Here is a 19,267-nt window from a genome sequence, read left to right on the forward strand (position 1 = left end):
AAGCTTTTGCACAATTTATTTTGAAAAGTATCTTTTTTTTTTACCTCTGATTTCATATGTCATCTGCTTCCCAAGTATTATTTTGATTTGTCTACTGAAACCTTATAAGGGACAGTAATGAAAACATCATTAATATTCAAGCTAAAATACATGTAAATCAGTTCCTAAAAATTTCTAGAAGAGTATTTAAAAAATAGTAACCCTAATAACTTCTCTAACACAAAGCAACTACCAATAGCTACAGGTGGTCTTTAGGACAGCACGATATTAACAAGAGCCATCAGTCTTTCACCCAGTATAAGCAGATGTAGCACAGAAGCCTGTTCTTCACTCTACACTGCTCAATTATCTTATATCCAAGATAATCTTCCTATAAGCAGTTAATCTGGCTTCTAGAACCTCTGCATTCCATTATAGCATGCTTCTGTTCCACTGCAAGGGGAAACTGTTTAACCAGCCTGATTGCCTTCTGCCATGCATCTACTAAATCTGCAGATGAGAGATTCCCCACAGCAACCCTGCATTCAAGTTGAGATGTAACGGTGCCAGATGAACTACTACATGCATGAAAAACCAGCAGGATCACTGGGCTTAAAGGGTAGTGGCTAGTTGTTTGTATCCTACTTGGACTCCAGGTACAGGCAGAATTCTTCAGCCTGGGACCTATCTTGTTAAATTCTTTTTTCCCCAGTAACTTGGAAGAGACAAAATGCACCACTTTTGCAGACAATGCTAAAGCATAGTGCGGTCAGTACATTCAAGAGCAGGGATGCCATTCAGATGGATCTAGACAGGTTGGAGGAATAGGCTGAGAGGAAATTCAGGAAATGCAGGGACAAAGAAAGACCTGTATCTGGAACTGACTAAATCCCAGCAACACTGCAGGCTGGGGACGGACAGGCTGTGGATATAATAGTAGTCTTTCAGCATTAAGGGAAAAGCTACCAAGAAGATGAAGCCAGGCTCCTTAGTGAGGTTCATAGCAGAGAGGCAAGAGACAACAACTATACTCTTAAACAAGGAAGGTTCTGAGTGGATACACATGGGAGGAAAAAGTTAAAAAAAAAAAAAAATTTAAAAATCAGTATAAGAATAATTGAGCACTGAAAGGAGTTGTCCAGAAAGGCTGCAGATTCAATGTATTTGGGGGTTTTCAAGGTCCAGCTGGACAAGTCTGAAGCAAATTGGTCTGAATTCAGTAGCAGGAGGCTGGACTAGATGACCACACCCCAAGGTACCTTCCAGCCTCAATGGTTATGTGAAATTAATACAGCAAATAATTTTCCAGAAACTCCCTTTTAACTGTTTACAGAAACAGATACCAAATACATTCCATTCCAAATCTCTGACTGCTCATGTTCAAAAGACATCAAATTATTAAAAACAACGTCCAGAAGTATTGCAAAACCTCAGTGGTGAAGGATGGAATCCCCACTAACATCCATCCACACAGAATAGGATTATTTAAACTATTCTCCATTATCATATTTGTTCAAATGCCACCATTCTAGCAATGATTCTAAAAGCCCTGCTAATGATCTAAGAAGGTGTCAGATATTTTACTTTGTAGCAACACATTATAATTATGGTTTTGTTTACTATTATTATTTTGTTAATTCAGGAAACTTCTCTTATATCACTTTCATTTAAAAAAAAAAGGGGGGGGGGGGGGGAAAATTACAGTTGCAAAGATCGATCAAGAATTAGGATATTCCAGAATTGATGTGATCTAATGCTAAATAAAAGCTTAATTTGCCCCAAGTGCTATGAAATGTAACAATGCTTCCTCTAGATAGAAAATTAAGTACAATTTTGCAGTATGGTTTCCTTCTCACTTAGCAGACTTACCTCCTCAGAGGAGGATTCTTCAGACTAAAGGAGGTGATTTTGAGGTTGGAATTCAGAGGAACTAGATGTGCCCTACACAATGCATGATATTACACAATGCTGAATACCTACATGAGACAGTTTCTACAGGCATCTACCCAAACACTGAAACCAGACTCTTCATAACTAGACATTTTTCACCTTTTGGGAGTCTGGCTTTGAACTTTGAGCCCAAGTATCAGAAGTATGAGTGTTGACAGTTTTGAACAGAAGTACAACCTATCACAGTACAATCCTCAAGAAATTAAGTTCTAAACATATCTACATAGGCAGTTAAATGGATGTTTTTGATCACCTTCCTCTGTCTACTTCTCACTTCATAAAATGAGGACATAATATTCCCTCATTAAAGAGGGATGTTTAAAAAAACAAATAGGCACTAATGCCTGTGAAGTATGTAGGGTTTAAAACACTAAGAGGCTACAACACCAAACCAGACCAAACCCCCAAGTATTTCCTTTTTCAGATAAAAGTTGAATTCTGAGTCCTTACACCACAATGTAAACAGAAGTTCTATCAAATTGGAAAAGAATGGTGAAAAAAGTCATCATCATCATATCTTCCTTTATACCCAAAGCATCATCACAGAAATAGTTGATTGGGCTCTACTCAAGGAGCAGAACCTTCTGGACAAGTCAAAAATAGAAAGGAGACAAGCGGATAGGATGAAGGGCATCCACCTGCCATTCATGAGCACGTAATAACTGAACAACTGAGAAATAAAATAGCAATTCATTACACAGAAAATTATGATCCCATAAACCAAACAAGACAGAAACTATATGGGAAAAGTTGTATGTTACTGAAGACTATCCCGTTACAATGGCTGGCCCTGCAATTTTCATATTTTTCTTTTAAGGTAGCATTGCGCACAATATGTACTAGAAACAACCAATCTTTACTAATGCTATCAGTCCCTTAATACAGTGAGCACACACTACAAAAATGTCTATTGAACAACAACCAATGCTCCCAGTTTTATGAGAATGGTCTTCACATAGGCTCTTCGAATCTGAAGAGGAGAATATGGTTAATTTTATGTCCATCTCTACAACAGTAGAAAAAGAGAAAAATCTCTTTCCATACCAAAACTTTCTTCTGTTTGTTTGCTTTTTGAATACTTACACTGGTATAGGAACCTCACAGGGAGGGCATGGTAATGCAGTTTGAATAAAAGCTGGCTCAGATGGCTGTTCCCAGGGACCTGCAGACTGATGCTGAGCAAAAGACAACACTAGTTGAATACAAAACACAATTGGAACTATCTGCTTGACCATAAATAAACACATCATCTAAAGAGATCCCAGTGCTAACAAATCCACTTTCTAGTAACTAACTAACTTTTTACTAATGGAAATCTCAATACTCCCTACACACAAAAAAATTACAATTTCATCCTTAGCATGGTTAGGGATAGGAAAATGAAAGCCTGTGGCCCTACTGTTAAAAATCAAGCACAAAGCCAAACAAAAAACCCAGCAAAACAATTCTAAGCATTTAATAGAGGTAAAAATATAAAAATATTTCAATTACTAAACAAGTTGAACTATCATCATGCAATGCATGCATCACGTTTAAAGATGCCAAACAATTTCTCACTTCTGACTTGTGCAAATTTTGAGGGTAAATATCAGAGTTAAAATTTATTTTTTGCTCTTACGTTAAAAGTAATTGTTTACATTCAAAATTAAACATTTGTAATACAACTCTAACAAAAATCTCGTAATTTCTTGAGTAATTATAACTGCTGAAAACTGCACATTCAATTATATATATATTACAAAATTAATTAGATTGCAAAAAAGGAGCTAGAACCACTTAGTTTCTCGGTTAAGCAGTATGCAGATCTCTGTGCTTGATTATTTATTTACTCTGAACTCCAAAAGCCTCCAACACAAGATTAAGGTCAAACAACTGTTGCTCATTCTTTAAAACACAAATAACACACCAGTTTTCACTATTTACTTACTAAGCCAGTTTGCTTCACAAGTGCTTCATCGTGGCAGGAAACAGGACACAAATGACCACATGTTAATGTTTTCTGGCAGGACTGACGACAAGGAGGACACCGACCAAAGTGACAATAGTGTTTCTCTTGCTTAGGGTGGTGACAAGTAGGTGGTCGACTGAAGTAAAATCCAAGAATGAATCAATATGACAGCAAGAAATATGAAGTTAGTATCACTGGACAATTATGCTCAAAAGACAAAAGAATTGATATGAACAAGTTTGTTGTTTTTTTTTAAATAAGTTTACTTCTCACCTTCAGCAGTGGTTAATACTACAGTAAAATTATACAGGAGTTCTAAATTAAATTAAAATCAAAGTTGGGTTTGCATGTTCAAACAGCTTTTTCAATCCTAATTTTATTGTACACTAAGTAATCTTGCTACACCCCAGCAGAAAATACTCTCCTTTTTCCTTTTGCTAGTCAAGTTTTCTAGGTAAACTGCCTTATGGAGGTACTTCAAAACGTACCAGAGATGACTTGAAGAAGTGAATGGGACTATAAAATTAGAAGTGCTCGGTGGGACAGAACCTCCCCCTTGACAGCAGCAAGCTGCTCATGAAACCACAGCATCAAAGAGGTGTCTGATAGGAAGGATTATTGCTAATCTCCATCTGCATAGTCAAGAATACAGAAGACTGAGAAGTAATATCTGTAATCATATTAAAGGAATAATTTTTGCCTTTTAAAGTTATATTTTACTACTTTCTTTAAGGACACCTTAAACTCCACTGAAGAACTAGAAACACACACACTTTCTATACTGACCTGCACAGCTGTTTGCATTTGGGAGGTTTGATGGTGCGCTCTCTACCACAGGGCACTTTAATGACAGTTTTTCCACAATTGCATTTCACATCTACAGTCTCTGGACATGGATTACAACTACCTAAAAATAAATATATTAACAATATGATAATCTGAATAAGCTACTGATTATGAAAAATGGTAATTAACTAACTCTGAATATGCACATGGTATAATTGTCCTATTCTATTTGATCTAAATAATAGATGGCTGTCAATTTTTTATTTCTGCTTAGTTTCAAATCCCACTTGGGAAAGAATTTCACCATTCTTAAAGAATAGTAGTAATAATCTTGATTATTCTACAGTTGTTAACTGCTATCAAGTTAGAAACGATCCCTCTCTCACATTTTAGAAAGAAGTCAGCATTATTAAAGTCCAGTCATTTGGATCACATACTTAAATTTGCTATTTACATTTCAGTCTTACATACATATGAAGACATGTCATCTTTCATCTATATTCAAAAGATAAGAGACATTGAAAAACCGGTACAATAAAGTTTTGCAGATTTTGTATGATATTAAAGAAGTGTTCAGCCTATGTATAATTAGTGCTTTTTTGAAAAGATCCTCCTCCTTTTTAAAGTTACTCATGCTACTAACCTGATATATTTTAAAAAAGAGATCTGTAAAATATCTGGTTTAATTTATAGCTCTCCCACACTATTTCTTCATCAAGTGCCAACTGCTAAGTTTTATTATTGAGTAATTAACAGTAAGAATATGCGTCTTTAAAAAAAGCAAATTTAGACGTGGGATTTTGGCTTACTAATCATGTTGCATTCTGAAACTTTAAAGAAAGCAATACTTTGAAAGCGTTATTGACAGCACAACTTTTTAAGCAATTCCGACTTGTTAGCAGGATCTAAGTAGCAACACTTCCAGAAATCTCTCAATGACAAAAGGCTGCTGAAGAAAAAAGGATGGAAGTATACAGTCTTTATACTGCAAAAGTAAATTAAATTATCAGCACACATAAACAGCTACTTTTACAAAATAAACTGAAGGTCTAAAGCTATGCTGCCCGGAGTGGCTAATGCATACACTTTACTTAGAATATTCTATCAATGAAGACAACTGCCTACATTCTCAAAAAAGATGGAAGGGCAGAGATCGCATATAAGCCTGAAGTTAAGGTGAGAGCATACTGTTCTCAAATCAAAGTGTTATAACATATTACAGTAGGAAACAAAATATTTCTATTCCCTGGCAACACCTAAATTTCACCAAGGGAAAAAAGATACATAAAAATCAAACCTCAAACAGAATAATCTACCTTTTTTCAGAGAACCCTGCTAAAGGCCAAATGCTTATTATCAGCAATCTCTAATAACTCTGAGATCAGGTACCTTTTAAAGGACCTGATCTGGCAAGTTATTTTCTAGGAGGCATACTATTTCCTTTAAAATGAGTGGTCACTGAGATCTGGCAACTCATTACAAAATTAACCTGACCTGGTACTATGTACTAAAAATAAAATAAGTAACCTTAACTTTCAGCAGCTATTAAAATATTAGCATATAAGGAAAAACACATGAATAGAAATATTTTGAAATCAAAATCATTGCCTTTATTAGGAGCATTTTCAAACATTCTGAGAAGACATTACAAATTTTACTAGACTAATTTGTTAAAGCACACAAGTTATTTTATTTTCTAAATTTATCATCTGATCGCTGTTAGCTTTATTAGATACAACCTTTGGCAAGAGTTAGCACTTAAATATTGACAATTGTACTGTTTTGATAAATTACATACACTTTAAAGTGTATATATTTGATATTTACATTCTCAAAGTTCACTTTTTTTTTCTTATAGGCACTGCTTTATTATTTTTATACTGCTGTTAGTTATTAGAAATCATTGTCACTTTTAGCCAGGCTATAAGATGCAAGCAGTATCAAATATAAACAGCTATTCAATGTAAATTTTATACTATAATGCAGCATTAGCTCCTTAGTTTTCCAACCAGAATTTTATTCTATGATTTAGTTATCAGTGTGCAATGTTACCAGTTTTCTTCTGACAGTAAAAAAAAAAAAAAAAAAAAGAATTTCCAGGATTTCAGAGGGACATACTGGAAGGAGAAGGAAGGGGAAGAAAAGAAGGGGCACAGTTAACAGAGAAAAAACAAACCACTAGTTTGTGGTGACAGATTTAATAGCAGGTTAACAGGGACATCTACCACATTTACCTGTCCTGTTCTCTTAAGAATCACTGCCTCAAAAGCAAGATTGGCTGAACAAGTTGTGAAATATTTCCTGAGTTGTCACAATTTATAGTCCAGAATACCAAGAGAAACTACATAGGCTACTCAGCTGCTGTTTCAGCAGGGTAGCAGCTTCTGTGGGGAAAAATGCTGAGTGGGCAGCCACTTTTTCAGTCATTCCGATTTAATCCCCTACCAAGCGAATGTCAAAGCAATTGGCCAGGATAAAAGCTGCCAGGTTTGGGCTGTTTTCAGGATCTTTTTAACCAAGGTCACTGGATGCAGAAGTAAACTTTTTTGTTATCCTTCATATAGTCAGTAACAAGTTCTTATTTTCTCTTTTACCAGTAAGATACCAATATACATTCAAATTCCATCAACTTTTTTTTTTAAGCCCACTTGTATCACACGTTGTATTCTAGGATTTTTAAAAACCATCTAGACTCAACCAGCACAGTCATTTCTATATGTAGACTTCATTATGCATATTCAAGTGAATAGAATTATTTGGGGAAAAAAGTCAAGCTCCGGATTTTGAATTAAGCAGCTGGAAAGGGGACAGAGCATTTTCAGAGGAACAGTGCTAAGCAAAATTACCAGGTAAAAACTCAGGTCGTCGTTATGTAAGTCCTTAAGCACTAACCAGCACTAAAAACCTTTCAAACACACTGCCCCCACAAAAAGCCTACATGCAACAATGGAGAGAATTCATTAAGCACCACAGTGTCATGCAAGCACGAAGTTTGGCAAAAATAAACAATATTCCATCACTATGGGGATCCTTCACCTATTCTTACCTCTGTGGCAGCCTGAGGGACATTTGTGATTTCTGCAGCCTAGAGTCCGCCCACAGACCTGATCACAAGGTGGACAGTTTCCAGAACAGCACTATTAAAAGAAAATATAATCTATATAACTGAAAACATAGACATTTCTAGTATAAATTTGCCCTCTCAGACTATCTCATTTTTTCAATACTTCTTAAAAAAAATTTCATCCAGTTTAGTCAAATTTCCTCAAATTCATGCCAGGTATAGAAAGGAGGCCAACTGTAAAGCTGTTTTAAAAAATTCAAATTATAAAATAACAAGAAAATACACATTTGAAAGCATCATTTCAACACACTAAAAAGGCAGAGGGCTTCCAAAAAGCATAAGAACATTTGAAAAGTTCAAATTCTTATAATATTTTAATCAAAAATAATATCAGAAGATTACATGTAGGATATCCAACATTTTGTCCCATTACCCTGCAATTTCTTCCACTTTTATACTACATTGTCCCTGGTACAAAAATGTTGCTAACCTTTTTTTTTAAAATATCTTTTAACTTTTTTTAAACACCTTTTACCTTTGTAGTAAAGGTCAGATAACTTTAGGATCAGTTATTTACTTTCTGTTCTTATATAAAGTAGTAATGTGGAAGAATCAGAACATATCACACCACCACATTCGTGGATGCCAGGTCAGGAGAGAACCCCATCTTTTCTATTAACCTGAAAGGTACCCTCCTTCCAAACTGTATAAAGAAGGATGGCAATTAGGAAGAGAAACCCGGATTTTTTAGCATAAATTAAAGATGTCAAGATTGCATTAACTTGTTTTTCCATCTTTTCACATAAAGTAAATTCACAATAATAATACTCAAAAATACCTAAGAATAAAACTGTATTTTTTTCATGCCTCCTTGGGGTAAGAAGTCCAACTTTCGTAATGTCTTAATTCACACATAGCAGGCAACTTTCAGGCCTTCTTGAATCAATAAACTGAAGAGATAGGTCTGAGCTATCAATCATTCCTTCGACTTCAAATGAAAAGGGAAACAAAACTCAAATTCCCAACTGTCAGACCACTGCTGCTTGCAGTGATGCATATTAGAAGGTGGGGTGGAATGCTGCATTGTCAAAAATAAGAGTATGTCCCTTACGAAGTTATGAGAGACTCCCAGTTTCCTACAAAGTAAGGAAATAAATGGATTTAACTACCCCAGAATGCATAAAGCATCAGTAACTACTCAAGTATCTGAAAGCAAAACTGCCTTCTGGAACTGGAAAGTTGTCAAAATCCCCTCCTAGTTTTTAAGGCCACTGAGTTTTTCTTGGTGACATGCATTCAGAGAATTGTGGTACACTGCAAACTAATTTGAATGACAAAGAAGAAAACTTCTCTTTGTATACAATAACATGAGGTGGAACAACAGACTAATGTGATTTATATATAATATAAAATATTATACCTAAATAAAAAAAAATGTTATCTGAACAATACATTTGAGAAAGATCATCTCTGGACACTTACCTTTCTCCTACATTGGTGCTTTTGGCAATCACGAATTTTAGTACACTTCGTTTCACACAGATATGGCTTATGACATGGCATGCGTTTAGTGTGCTTTCCACAGCGACACTGTTTTTCAACTTCCTGGGCAGCAAGACAGGGGAAAAAAAAAGCAGGGTATTTTTAATTAAAAAAAAAAATAAAAAAATTAGTAAATAAAATGTTCTACTACTAGCTGTAAAGAAAAGTTCATGGGAGAGTAACACTACTGTGCTCTATCACAACAGGAAGCATATCACGCTCTAAGCAGATTACCTATCTGTGCAATAACTACTTGGTAACCTTGGGTCTGTATTGCAAACACTGCGCTCTAGATTGCACCTCACTGGAGCCTTGATCTCACCAAGAGGGAAGCCACTTGAAGGGAACCACTCAAGTGTGTAGTGCAAGATGTGAAGCATAAATGCAAAACAAATTAATACAAAAAAGTACCTCTCCTGCATAGTAAACTAGATTCATCCATCGTGTATACAGGTAATTTAAGAAGTAGGTGAGCAGGTTTATCTGACCTTCATCCCAGCTATCGTGGGCTAACTACTTTCACCATAGATTTCATAGACAAAGCTGGTTCAGGAAGAGACAACTGAGAGCAGACAGAGCAACAGCTTTATAGGCCAGACCACAGAAGGTCCATAGATATTTAGAGCAGAGCAAAATATTATTTTCTTACTAACAAGGAAATAATGTTATGTTACAGCACCTTCCATTTCACTAATGAAGAAATAGCGTAATAAGACAGAGCAGCAAGGAAGCTAGAAGGGCTGGGGAAAAAATTAAGTGTCTTTTAGGGCATAATTAATTTAAAAAAACCCCAAATGAAAAAAAAACCAAGCCAAAACAATAAAACCCTCATCCATGCCTCAATTCAGATACATAATGTTAAACTACTAATTCAGAATTGTGTTGGGGCAGGAGAGGAATAGGGGAAAAAATGTGTTGCTTTTAATGAACAGAAAGTCATAGATTTTGAGATAGATACAACTTCATTTTCTTTAGGAGACTTGCACTGTTCCAGGCATATAGTGTTTAAAAACCCTAACAAAATGTGAACCTGGTACAGTAAGACTAACCTGTCTGCATATTTCACAGGGACCTCGATGACAGCGCTGTGAACATTTATGGATGCCACATTCCAGAACTTTGTCACAACTATCGCCACAGGTGGGCACATCTTCTGTACAAGGCAATGTAAACTCTAGATGAAGAGAGAGAAGTACAAGCAAACATTTAAGAAAAAAGCCAGAATATTTAGAAAAAAACACATTGTGTAATATGAGTTCAAATGCCAATTCTCTCTCATTTTTTTAAAAGCTTTTCTAGAATTACTCAATTATTCACATTGCCAATTAAACCCCTGGTACTAAATAAAGCTTTGAAAGATTAAGCAAAAAAGTTAATATAAGCTGTCACAGTTCACTGTTTGTAAGAACTTTTTATGGACCCTGCCCTGCAGAATTAACCTAAACTACTGACTGTCAAAGACAGGATGACTTTTCTTGGGGGGAGGAAGGGGGGAGAAGGGGGAAAAAAGGGAAAAAAGGGAAAAAAGGGAAAAAAGGGAAAAAAGGGAAAAAAGGGAAAAAAGGGAAAAAAGGGAAAAAAGGGAAAAAAGGGAAAAAAGGGAAAAAAGGGAAAAAAGGGAAAAAAGGGAAAAAAGGGAAAAAAGGGAAAAAAGGGAAAAAAGGGAAAAAAGGGAAAAAAGGGAAAAAAGGGAAAAAAGGGAAAAAAGGAAAAAGGAAAAAGGGAAAAAAGGGAAAAAAGGGAAAAAAGGGAAAAAAGGGAAAAAAGGGAAAAAAGGGAAAAAAAGGGGAAAAAAAGCAGCTTACTTGATTTTTCACATGGACAGGACCTTTTCCCAGAACGAGGACAGTCTCCACAGGGACCAGCATGACAAACTTGTTCACATGTGTGATTACCACAAGGCAAACGTCTCCCACACACCTGGGAAAGTCAGAGAAACCAAGTGAATGCAATGTCATGGAACTACATACCAAGACAAAGCAACCCAAGGGGACAAACCAGGGGTGACAGACATCTGGATGGAATTTAACTTTTTCTGAATTTTGTTAACAAATATTGTATTTGCTGAGTTTGCCAAATAAAACTGATCACCCCTGCAGTGATCCTGACTGGAAGACCACTGCATACTGAGGAGTTAGTGGTTCACATAACAGTTAACCTGAGTAGCCCCAGGCCTGTGCTGTGCTGCACATACAGCTTGGCGACCTTCAGGCCTGTGTTGTGCTGCTCATATCCCTTGGCCACAGGATAAACTTATTGTAGCAGAGGAGATTGGAGGCAGCTCCCACTTGGTACCAGTGATTATGCCACCTGCATGTCCTTGCCTTTATCTAAAAGTGCAGCAAGAAGTTCTCATCTGAACATCCTTTCTGTCTGACAGTAGAAATGATTAACAGAGCTGCTTGCTTGTAAAAAAATCCTACAATAGTTTCAGTGACCAAAATGGGGTAACCCTTTCTACAGATGGGGTCTGCACTGCCTGTGGATCAGAGGGTCATTCAATGCTGCACAGCTTGGGGTTCCCAACATCTAAAGGGCCATACTATTATTTATATTATACTCCCTTTCTCTATAGCGTTAGCTGAAATAAATCACATTTTAACTGATACTTTACAGAGGCTGAGTGCCTTTCTTACTAGGATTGTAATGACCAAGAACCTCCTGGTGCAACCTCCCACTGCCACTTAGAGGTTTTTTTTATTCTTTTTATTTTTTCCAGTCTGTCAATCCATAGCCTTGGTCCTAAGAACAAGCTGCAAATATACTTCAAAGAATGAATCACAAATCTTTCATTCTGTTACAGTCACTAGAAGTAATTAAGTATGAAACTCTTATCTACTAAGGTGTGGTTTCATGCTTATTTTTAAAGAGAGCAGCTGAAATTTCAACCTCAAGTACAAGAAAACAGAACATACAAGGTCAAATTCACTGCTAGCTTAATCCTAGCACATTTCCAGAACAATGACATTTTAACTACTGTCAAAAAATGAACTGGGCCACCAAGTAGATCCATTCTCAAACACTGCTGCTTACATTTTTGATTGCACTTTCAAAACCTAAAAAATAAAATTATTTTCTTACTGAATGAGTTTTTCCAATCCTTAATACACTGAGTAATCTAATTTTGTAGAAATGAGAAATAAGCTAAAAAGGACAGCTTCGACATACCTGATCACACTGCCACTGAGGACTTGCACAAAGTCTTTCTGCTGTCTGTCTTCCACAGATGCACCGTTGTTTACTGACTCGTGGACAAGGCTGACAATCTCCTGTATGTAATTGTGAGTGACATTGAGTAGGAATTGCAAAAGAATGATGTATCTTAGCAATTAAACAACTACTCCTCTGAAGTTTAAGAAGGCAGGTCTACCTGCATGACAGGAATTCTCACAAGTGTGTTGTCCACATAGCAACATTCGTCCACATGGCAGGTGACATGACCATTCCTTGGCACTGCACCTTCGGGGCACTGGTTTAGCTTTCTTACAGTGACAGGTTGTTGTGACCATCTTTGGGCAAGGTGGACAGGGTCCTAAGTACAGGAAAAAGAATACCTCGCTAATGGCCATTCAGCAAATGCAGCCTTGACTACATCTGGTTTCTGAGAATTTTAAATATAGTTAGCAGATTTTAAGTAAAACTGTGTAACAGCTACATAAATACAGGTCACACAACCAAGAGACACAATGGATTTACCTGGATGACAAAGCAGCAGGCATTTATGACCACAAGAAGGTTTGAACTCCCTCTCACATATCTGACCACAGGAGTGAGGTACCAGCCATGGGTCCACTGTTGGATTCTCCACTTTTCCACAGTAACAGTAATACCTACTGGGAGTTTCAGACCGTTTGTATTCAAACCTACATTTTGGACTACAACAAGGGAAAAAGGGAATGAAAAGAAAAGCAATTTTTTTGAAGAATTTTTTTAAGAAGAAAAGCCATTTTTATTATTTCAGTTTCACAAGATTGTTACCGTGCTACCAATTAACATTTTTATAACTACTGTAACCAATAACAACACAATTAAATTTATAATATACAATAAAGGTCTTGCTATATGTCAAATTTTACAATAAATTCATTAGAATGTCTAAGGAATTGTCCTATCACTGCAATCTTTTTTCTCTAAGAATATATTAAAAAAAATTCAGCATAGCATACAGAATAATTTTTATGTCAAGTTATACCAAAGGAATGTATGCAACAAAGAGTTAACCTACAATCAAAAGAAGAGATTTAAAAAAAGGTTTTTACCAGTAGCAATTTATAAGCTATGTAAAACAAGATTTAGCAATGCTATTAAAGCTATGCATAATAATTAAAATTTTATCTAAAAGATTTTAGATTGTATCAGTTCAGCATCTTAGATATTATAAGATGCACACCTTTATTTGTTACCCTTGATGGTGCCAGATATTAAAAAATACATTATTCCTAAAGGTAAGATAGGCACCAAAGGTCTGGAACTTGTTAGTGTCACAGGCCCTAAAGGCTTTCAGGTGCAAGCCATGGACAAAGGAGGCAACACAAGGAAGGAGAAACAAAGCAGCTCCTATTTCTGGCTACACTGAGAAAAGACAACAGACAAGGAGCTCCTCCTCAGAGAAGAATAAAGACCTACGTACTCATTTTCATCAAATAAAATGTCAATTTACCCTTATATAATACATTACAGGCCATAAACCACTTCTCCATAGTAACTGCACAGTTTTATCATGTGCTTAAATGTCAAATAAAATACCATTTGCCTTGAATTTTTTTCATTATAAACATTATGCTTAAACACAGAACTAGTTTGTAGTAGAATAGGCATTATCAACTTGAGACACTGCCAGCCAACAATTCTATACCTTACTTCCTAAGCAAACCTGCTCTCTGAGATCCCACATTAACAGCGCTCTTGAATCCACCAGGCACTTTCAACCAAATTTGAGAGAGGACTGTGTATCAAACATACTACTACAAGTTTCCACATGAAAGTAGGTGGGCAAATAAAGCATAGAGCAAACATGCACAGAGAAACCTTGACTGAACTTTCAGACACAAACCTACTGAAAAAGCAAGCTTCATTATTCATGCCGCCACAGTATTACCTTCTTCTTTATACAGTCTCATGTAAAACTGTAAGACTGGCTTTAATGCTCAAGTTATACAGAGACTAAAAAAAAACAAAAAACAAAAAACAAAAACAAACCCACACAACACCTAAATCTTGCTATTTTAGAACTGTTTTAATTTATTTATTTTATGGTGCCAATTTTAAAAGTGACAAATATGTAAAGCCATTCAGAAATAAATATTAGAAGCTGAGACACATGATGGATAAGTTACCTTCTCAGAAGTTCAAACAAATTTGATGCAGCAGGTTTTTAATATCACTGTGAAATATTCCTGAATCATGTTAATGAAAACTTAAAAATAATTCAAAAAAGCAATAGAAAAGTCAGCCTTCTAAACTTTTTTTTTGGTGTGCATGTCATTTACAAGTACCATTCCTTTCTAAAGTAACTCCAGTTCACATATTTTTCACAATGAAAGTATCTTTGTAAATGTACCATGAAGAGCTCACCATGGCCAGGGATAATCTTTCTTTCCAAAATCGTCATCTGTCAAAGGAGAAGACACAAGGAAAAGGCTGTCCTTGGCCCACTTTTGGATACACACCAGGTGAAAAATACAAAAGCATCCACAACAGCTCCAAACCTAAAGAGCAGATATAAGTGCCAATTGCTTTATATTAGGCTTCTGTTTCCATCGACAAACATCTGTAACATCTAAAGAAATACAAGCTTGCTATTTTTCCATTTAAAAAATGGGTTTCCAAAGATAGATTATACCTACTGTTAGATTAATAGAGGCATTTTTACTGTTACAGATTCATACCTATAATCTTTTTTCCTGCTCCTGTGGGAAGTTTTTGCCAAGGCTTATGAAGCCCAAAATACTCACATAATCACAGAAAAGTTGATTTAAACATGTTGTTGGAGGTCATGTAGCACAACCTTGTGCCCAAAGTAGGACTATTGCCAACTTAGCTCAGTTCAGTCACAGCTTTGCCTAGCAAAGTTGAACAATCCTGAAGGATGGGGACTCCACAACGATCCTGGGGAACCTACTCCAAGTGTCATACTACCTTCCTAGTACACAAACTGCACCTCCCAAGCACCTGCTTGTACCATTGCCCCTTATTCCACCACCTGTCACCACAAAGATGACTTTGGCTTTAGCCACCTTCACAACTTCAAGCAGACCGAGGCTGCAATCATATCATCCCTTAGCCTTCTCTCTGCCAGACTAAACAAGCTCTCCCTCCACCTCTCTCTCCGTCCCATACTCCAGGTCTCTAGACATCTTTGTAGTAGAAGTACTAAAAAGACTTTTTCCCCCTTTCAAACTTTAGGATTTACATACAGTGCTAGTAAGAAAAAGATGTGATTAGAAGTGTGGCTTTCAACCTAGTGTCTTTTGTTCAAAGAGCAAGACAGATATAAAATGGAACAGAATTAAAAGGAAATGTGTTTAAAATATTGATTTTGCCAGTATCCTATCTCTATCACTAAACCGTTATGTTCTTGTTCACAGTGTACTTCTCTTTGTCAGTTCTGGAGTGAAATCACAATCATTTGCTTAGAATATCAGCCTGCTGCTGAAAAGCAGTTTAAGTAACAGAAATCCAGTTTTATGACTTTGGTACTTTCCACATATTGATGTCTTAAATTGCCGGCTTAGAATGACTAAAACAATTTGGCAAGAGAAATGCAGCAGAAAATTTAAGTTTTAATTTCCTTTTTTTTTTTAATAACTTATAACATTCTTATAAAATTATACTGTGAAAACGAGAATTTCCCCATTAATTTATAGAGGACAAAGTCAATTACATAAGTTTCTAAAAGTATGGTAACTAACTTCCCAGAACTAAAGCTAAACAGGAGACGTTAAGCAAACACACACACACTTGACCAAAACTTTACAGATTCAAGATAACTAACAAACCACTGAGTTATAAAAGATGACTTCCAAGTTGCCAAACCATCTCACTTCCGCCGAGATGAAATTAACTCTATCAAGAGACAAATAACTTTAAAATCTACCTAAACACATATGTTAAGATTCAAAAAATTATCTATGAAACATGTTAAGAATTCATACAAAACATACTGCATTTCTTTCTAAAAAAATGTTAAAGCCTACAGTTTCATGGGATACTTGTACTCCATGTACATTCAGCATAAGAAGTTGCAAACATGTATTTGATTCAAGTAATTTTAACAGAAACAGGGTTGGACCTGTCAATGTCAAAGGGAAGCTGATACATAACATACATGATACATATACATAAAAGTGAAAAAGATTTGTCCTGAAATCTCTCCCACAAAAAATACACCTATATGAAATAAGACAATCTTCTTAGAAATGCCATCCTTCTCTTCCCCCTGATCTGCATTTGTAGTAGCAAAGTTTATCTTAGCTCCCTTGCTATAAATCTAACAATAATATTTCCTAACTTCCTAGTATTTCTTGCTTTGGTGATTGCTACAACATAGTTCCAAGGCTTATGGAACACTTCAGTGCAAGCACTGGCCTTCCTGCACCTTTTTTTTCATCTGCTACTCTCTAAAATTAAAAAAACCCCAAACTATTTACATTACAGTAACAAACATATGTCACAAAACACATATTCTGATTACAAGCTACATATATATGAGCACTTATTTCCTCAAGTGTTTGAAAAACCCAAAGATGCTGAATGTCGCATTAAGTACTCTCTCATTTTAAAACTATCAATCCCAAGAATTACCTTAGTAATATAATTAAATGAAAGTTACTCAGACAGTTATATTTGCTTTATTCTAAAAGACTACTGTAAAATACTCACAGCTTGGTTCCTTTTAACTGAAGCAATGCAGATCAGACATGTCATAGCCCCTGACTGAAAAGCTTCATTCATGTACTGTCTCGTACGTTCCAGTTCACTTGCATCTCCATCTTTAATGTATAAAGATTTTGAAAGCAATCAGTAATATTTGATCTGCTATTTTGTACATGTTGAGACTGCTGCAAAAGTATATTTTGTTTTTCTCTGAAGAGAGGTCAGTCATATATTATTACAAAATCACATTATTAGAAGTACTTAAGACAGTTTCAAACCGATACCATTGATTCTGCATAAAAAGGCAAGTAGTACTGCCAGCACGCATTGCTGGGAACAAATATTTTTAATACAAGACATCAGAATAAAGTGCTTTCCCTCCAATTATGGAAAAACTCTAATATACAGACAACACTACAACCTTGTTTACGCTATCATACTGAAATGAAAGTCAATAAATGAAAAAAGCTTACCAGTTTGGCTAGTGTAAATGGTAAATGTTTTGGCCAAAATCTTTCCTTGTTTTACTTCAGCATCTTCATCATCATCTTCAGATGAGGAGCTAAATTGGTCTTCAACTAGCTTTTTTGCTGCAGCCTGATTAGCCTTCTTAATTTCATCAAATTTCCTCTGTGAAGATAATTCTATTAAGAGAGCAGATTAATGATGATTAATACCGTGACAGTTAATCGTAACACCAGATTCAGTTCTACATACTTTCAACTGTCCTTTTCTTTAGAGAGCTTGCTGATTTTCTGTTTTTAAGGGCAGTATGTCGCTACATTTTCAATACTACACAAGAAGATATAAATTGCATTTTCTTCTTATCCGTGCATTATCCATAAAATTCACAGCAGAACTCACTATCTGTCAATTACTGGTGACAAATCCAACCAAATATACTAGAATACATACATCTATAACGCAGCTTTACTAAAACGATATTTAAAAAAAAAAAAAAACACGCCACACACAAACACAACTTTCACAGCATGAGGAAGAAAAAAATAGAAATTAAAAAAATCAGGCAATTCTTGACAAGACTAATTGTTATAATTTGCTGATACCCTACAGGTACCTCTCCCAGCATTTGCTACTTTTTAAATTATGACTTTTATTGATCTCCCTCCATCCAACAACTCTTCATTGCAATAGTGGGTTCATGCTATTTCTACAGCTGGCAACGTTAAAAGTGACAGTGTATTTTTACATAAGCTTTTTAAGAAGTTATTGCACGTGAAATAGAGGAAGAGTCTCACATGGACAAAAAAAATTATGAAACGTAACCGAGTTCATAATAAACCAAAGTGCCTTTAGGATAACACACCACGGAGATAGAAAAGTCTTCAACAAACCACAGGTCTTAAAAGTACCTCCTAGTTTTCCATGTCAGACTGTTGCACGCAATACATTTCCTGGGGTTTGGTCAAGTTTTAAGGCTTTCCTTCAGAAACTGCGCTGCCGCTTAAAAGAGCGCAATATTTGGCGAAATGCCTGGGAAGCGTTTCGTGAGCACGGCCGTGCGCCCACAGCAGCCTCGTGCGCGGCAAAGCCCGCGCCTTCCCCGCGGCGGGGCAGTGTGGCACACCGACCAGGCCACCTAACGTTTGTCCCTAGCGGGCAGCACCCTCCTCAGCGTTTCCAGCCGTACTGACAAACGGCTGCTCCGTCCATCGCTTCACCCCTTCACTCTTCTGCTCGAAGGGCACCGACCGTGGCCCCTGGGGAGGACGCAGCCCCGAGCCCCCAGCCGCTGCCCTAGGCCTCCGCGTTTGCCCCCAGAAGGGACCCGCAAGCAGGAGACGGCGCAGGGCCAAACGCCGGCTCCCTGCCGCCGAGCAGCAAGGGAGCGGGGCCGGGGCCCGCCGGCCACGCGAGGGCCCCCCGCCCGCCTCCCTTCCCCACGACGCCGGGGACAGCCCCGACCCGGGCATTCGCAGGGGCTCCCCGAGGCCCGGCTGGGCTCCGGGCCACAGCCGGCTCCCCAGCCCAGGACCCCGCAGCCCCCGGCCGGGCCGGGGAAAGGGGGGGGGGGGAGGACGCGACACTCACCGCTGGCCCCCTCGCCGCTGCTCCCCGCGGCCGCGACGCAGGCACCGCCGCGGGCCCTCGGGGCCGGGGGC

General features: G+C 37.1%; 1 protein-coding gene across 1 annotated transcript in view; it reads right to left on the reverse strand.

Moving 5' to 3' along the window:
* The window catches only part of NFXL1 (nuclear transcription factor, X-box binding-like 1), a gene marked incomplete at its 5' end in the record, with an annotated part of 50,100 nt that extends 30,834 nt beyond the window's left edge, over positions 1–19,266 (reverse strand). Inside the window, 14 exons of the mRNA XM_010574555.1 lie at positions 3,013–3,104; positions 3,857–4,013; positions 4,664–4,784; positions 7,710–7,800; positions 9,210–9,332; positions 10,319–10,443; positions 11,075–11,189; positions 12,438–12,538; positions 12,640–12,801; positions 12,966–13,144; positions 14,844–14,977; positions 17,151–17,260; positions 17,618–17,788; positions 19,197–19,266. Of these exons, the coding sequence (XP_010572857.1) occupies positions 3,013–3,104; positions 3,857–4,013; positions 4,664–4,784; positions 7,710–7,800; positions 9,210–9,332; positions 10,319–10,443; positions 11,075–11,189; positions 12,438–12,538; positions 12,640–12,801; positions 12,966–13,144; positions 14,844–14,977; positions 17,151–17,260; positions 17,618–17,788; positions 19,197–19,266 (1,751 nt within the window). The remainder of the gene's footprint in view (positions 1–3,012; positions 3,105–3,856; positions 4,014–4,663; positions 4,785–7,709; positions 7,801–9,209; positions 9,333–10,318; positions 10,444–11,074; positions 11,190–12,437; positions 12,539–12,639; positions 12,802–12,965; positions 13,145–14,843; positions 14,978–17,150; positions 17,261–17,617; positions 17,789–19,196) is intronic.
* Between the last annotated feature and the right edge of the window lies 1 nt (position 19,267).

This window comes from Haliaeetus leucocephalus, unplaced genomic scaffold (assembly GCF_000737465.1).
Source record: "Haliaeetus leucocephalus isolate CR32 unplaced genomic scaffold, Haliaeetus_leucocephalus-4.0 Scaffold439, whole genome shotgun sequence".
NCBI lineage: Eukaryota > Metazoa > Chordata > Aves > Accipitriformes > Accipitridae > Haliaeetus > Haliaeetus leucocephalus.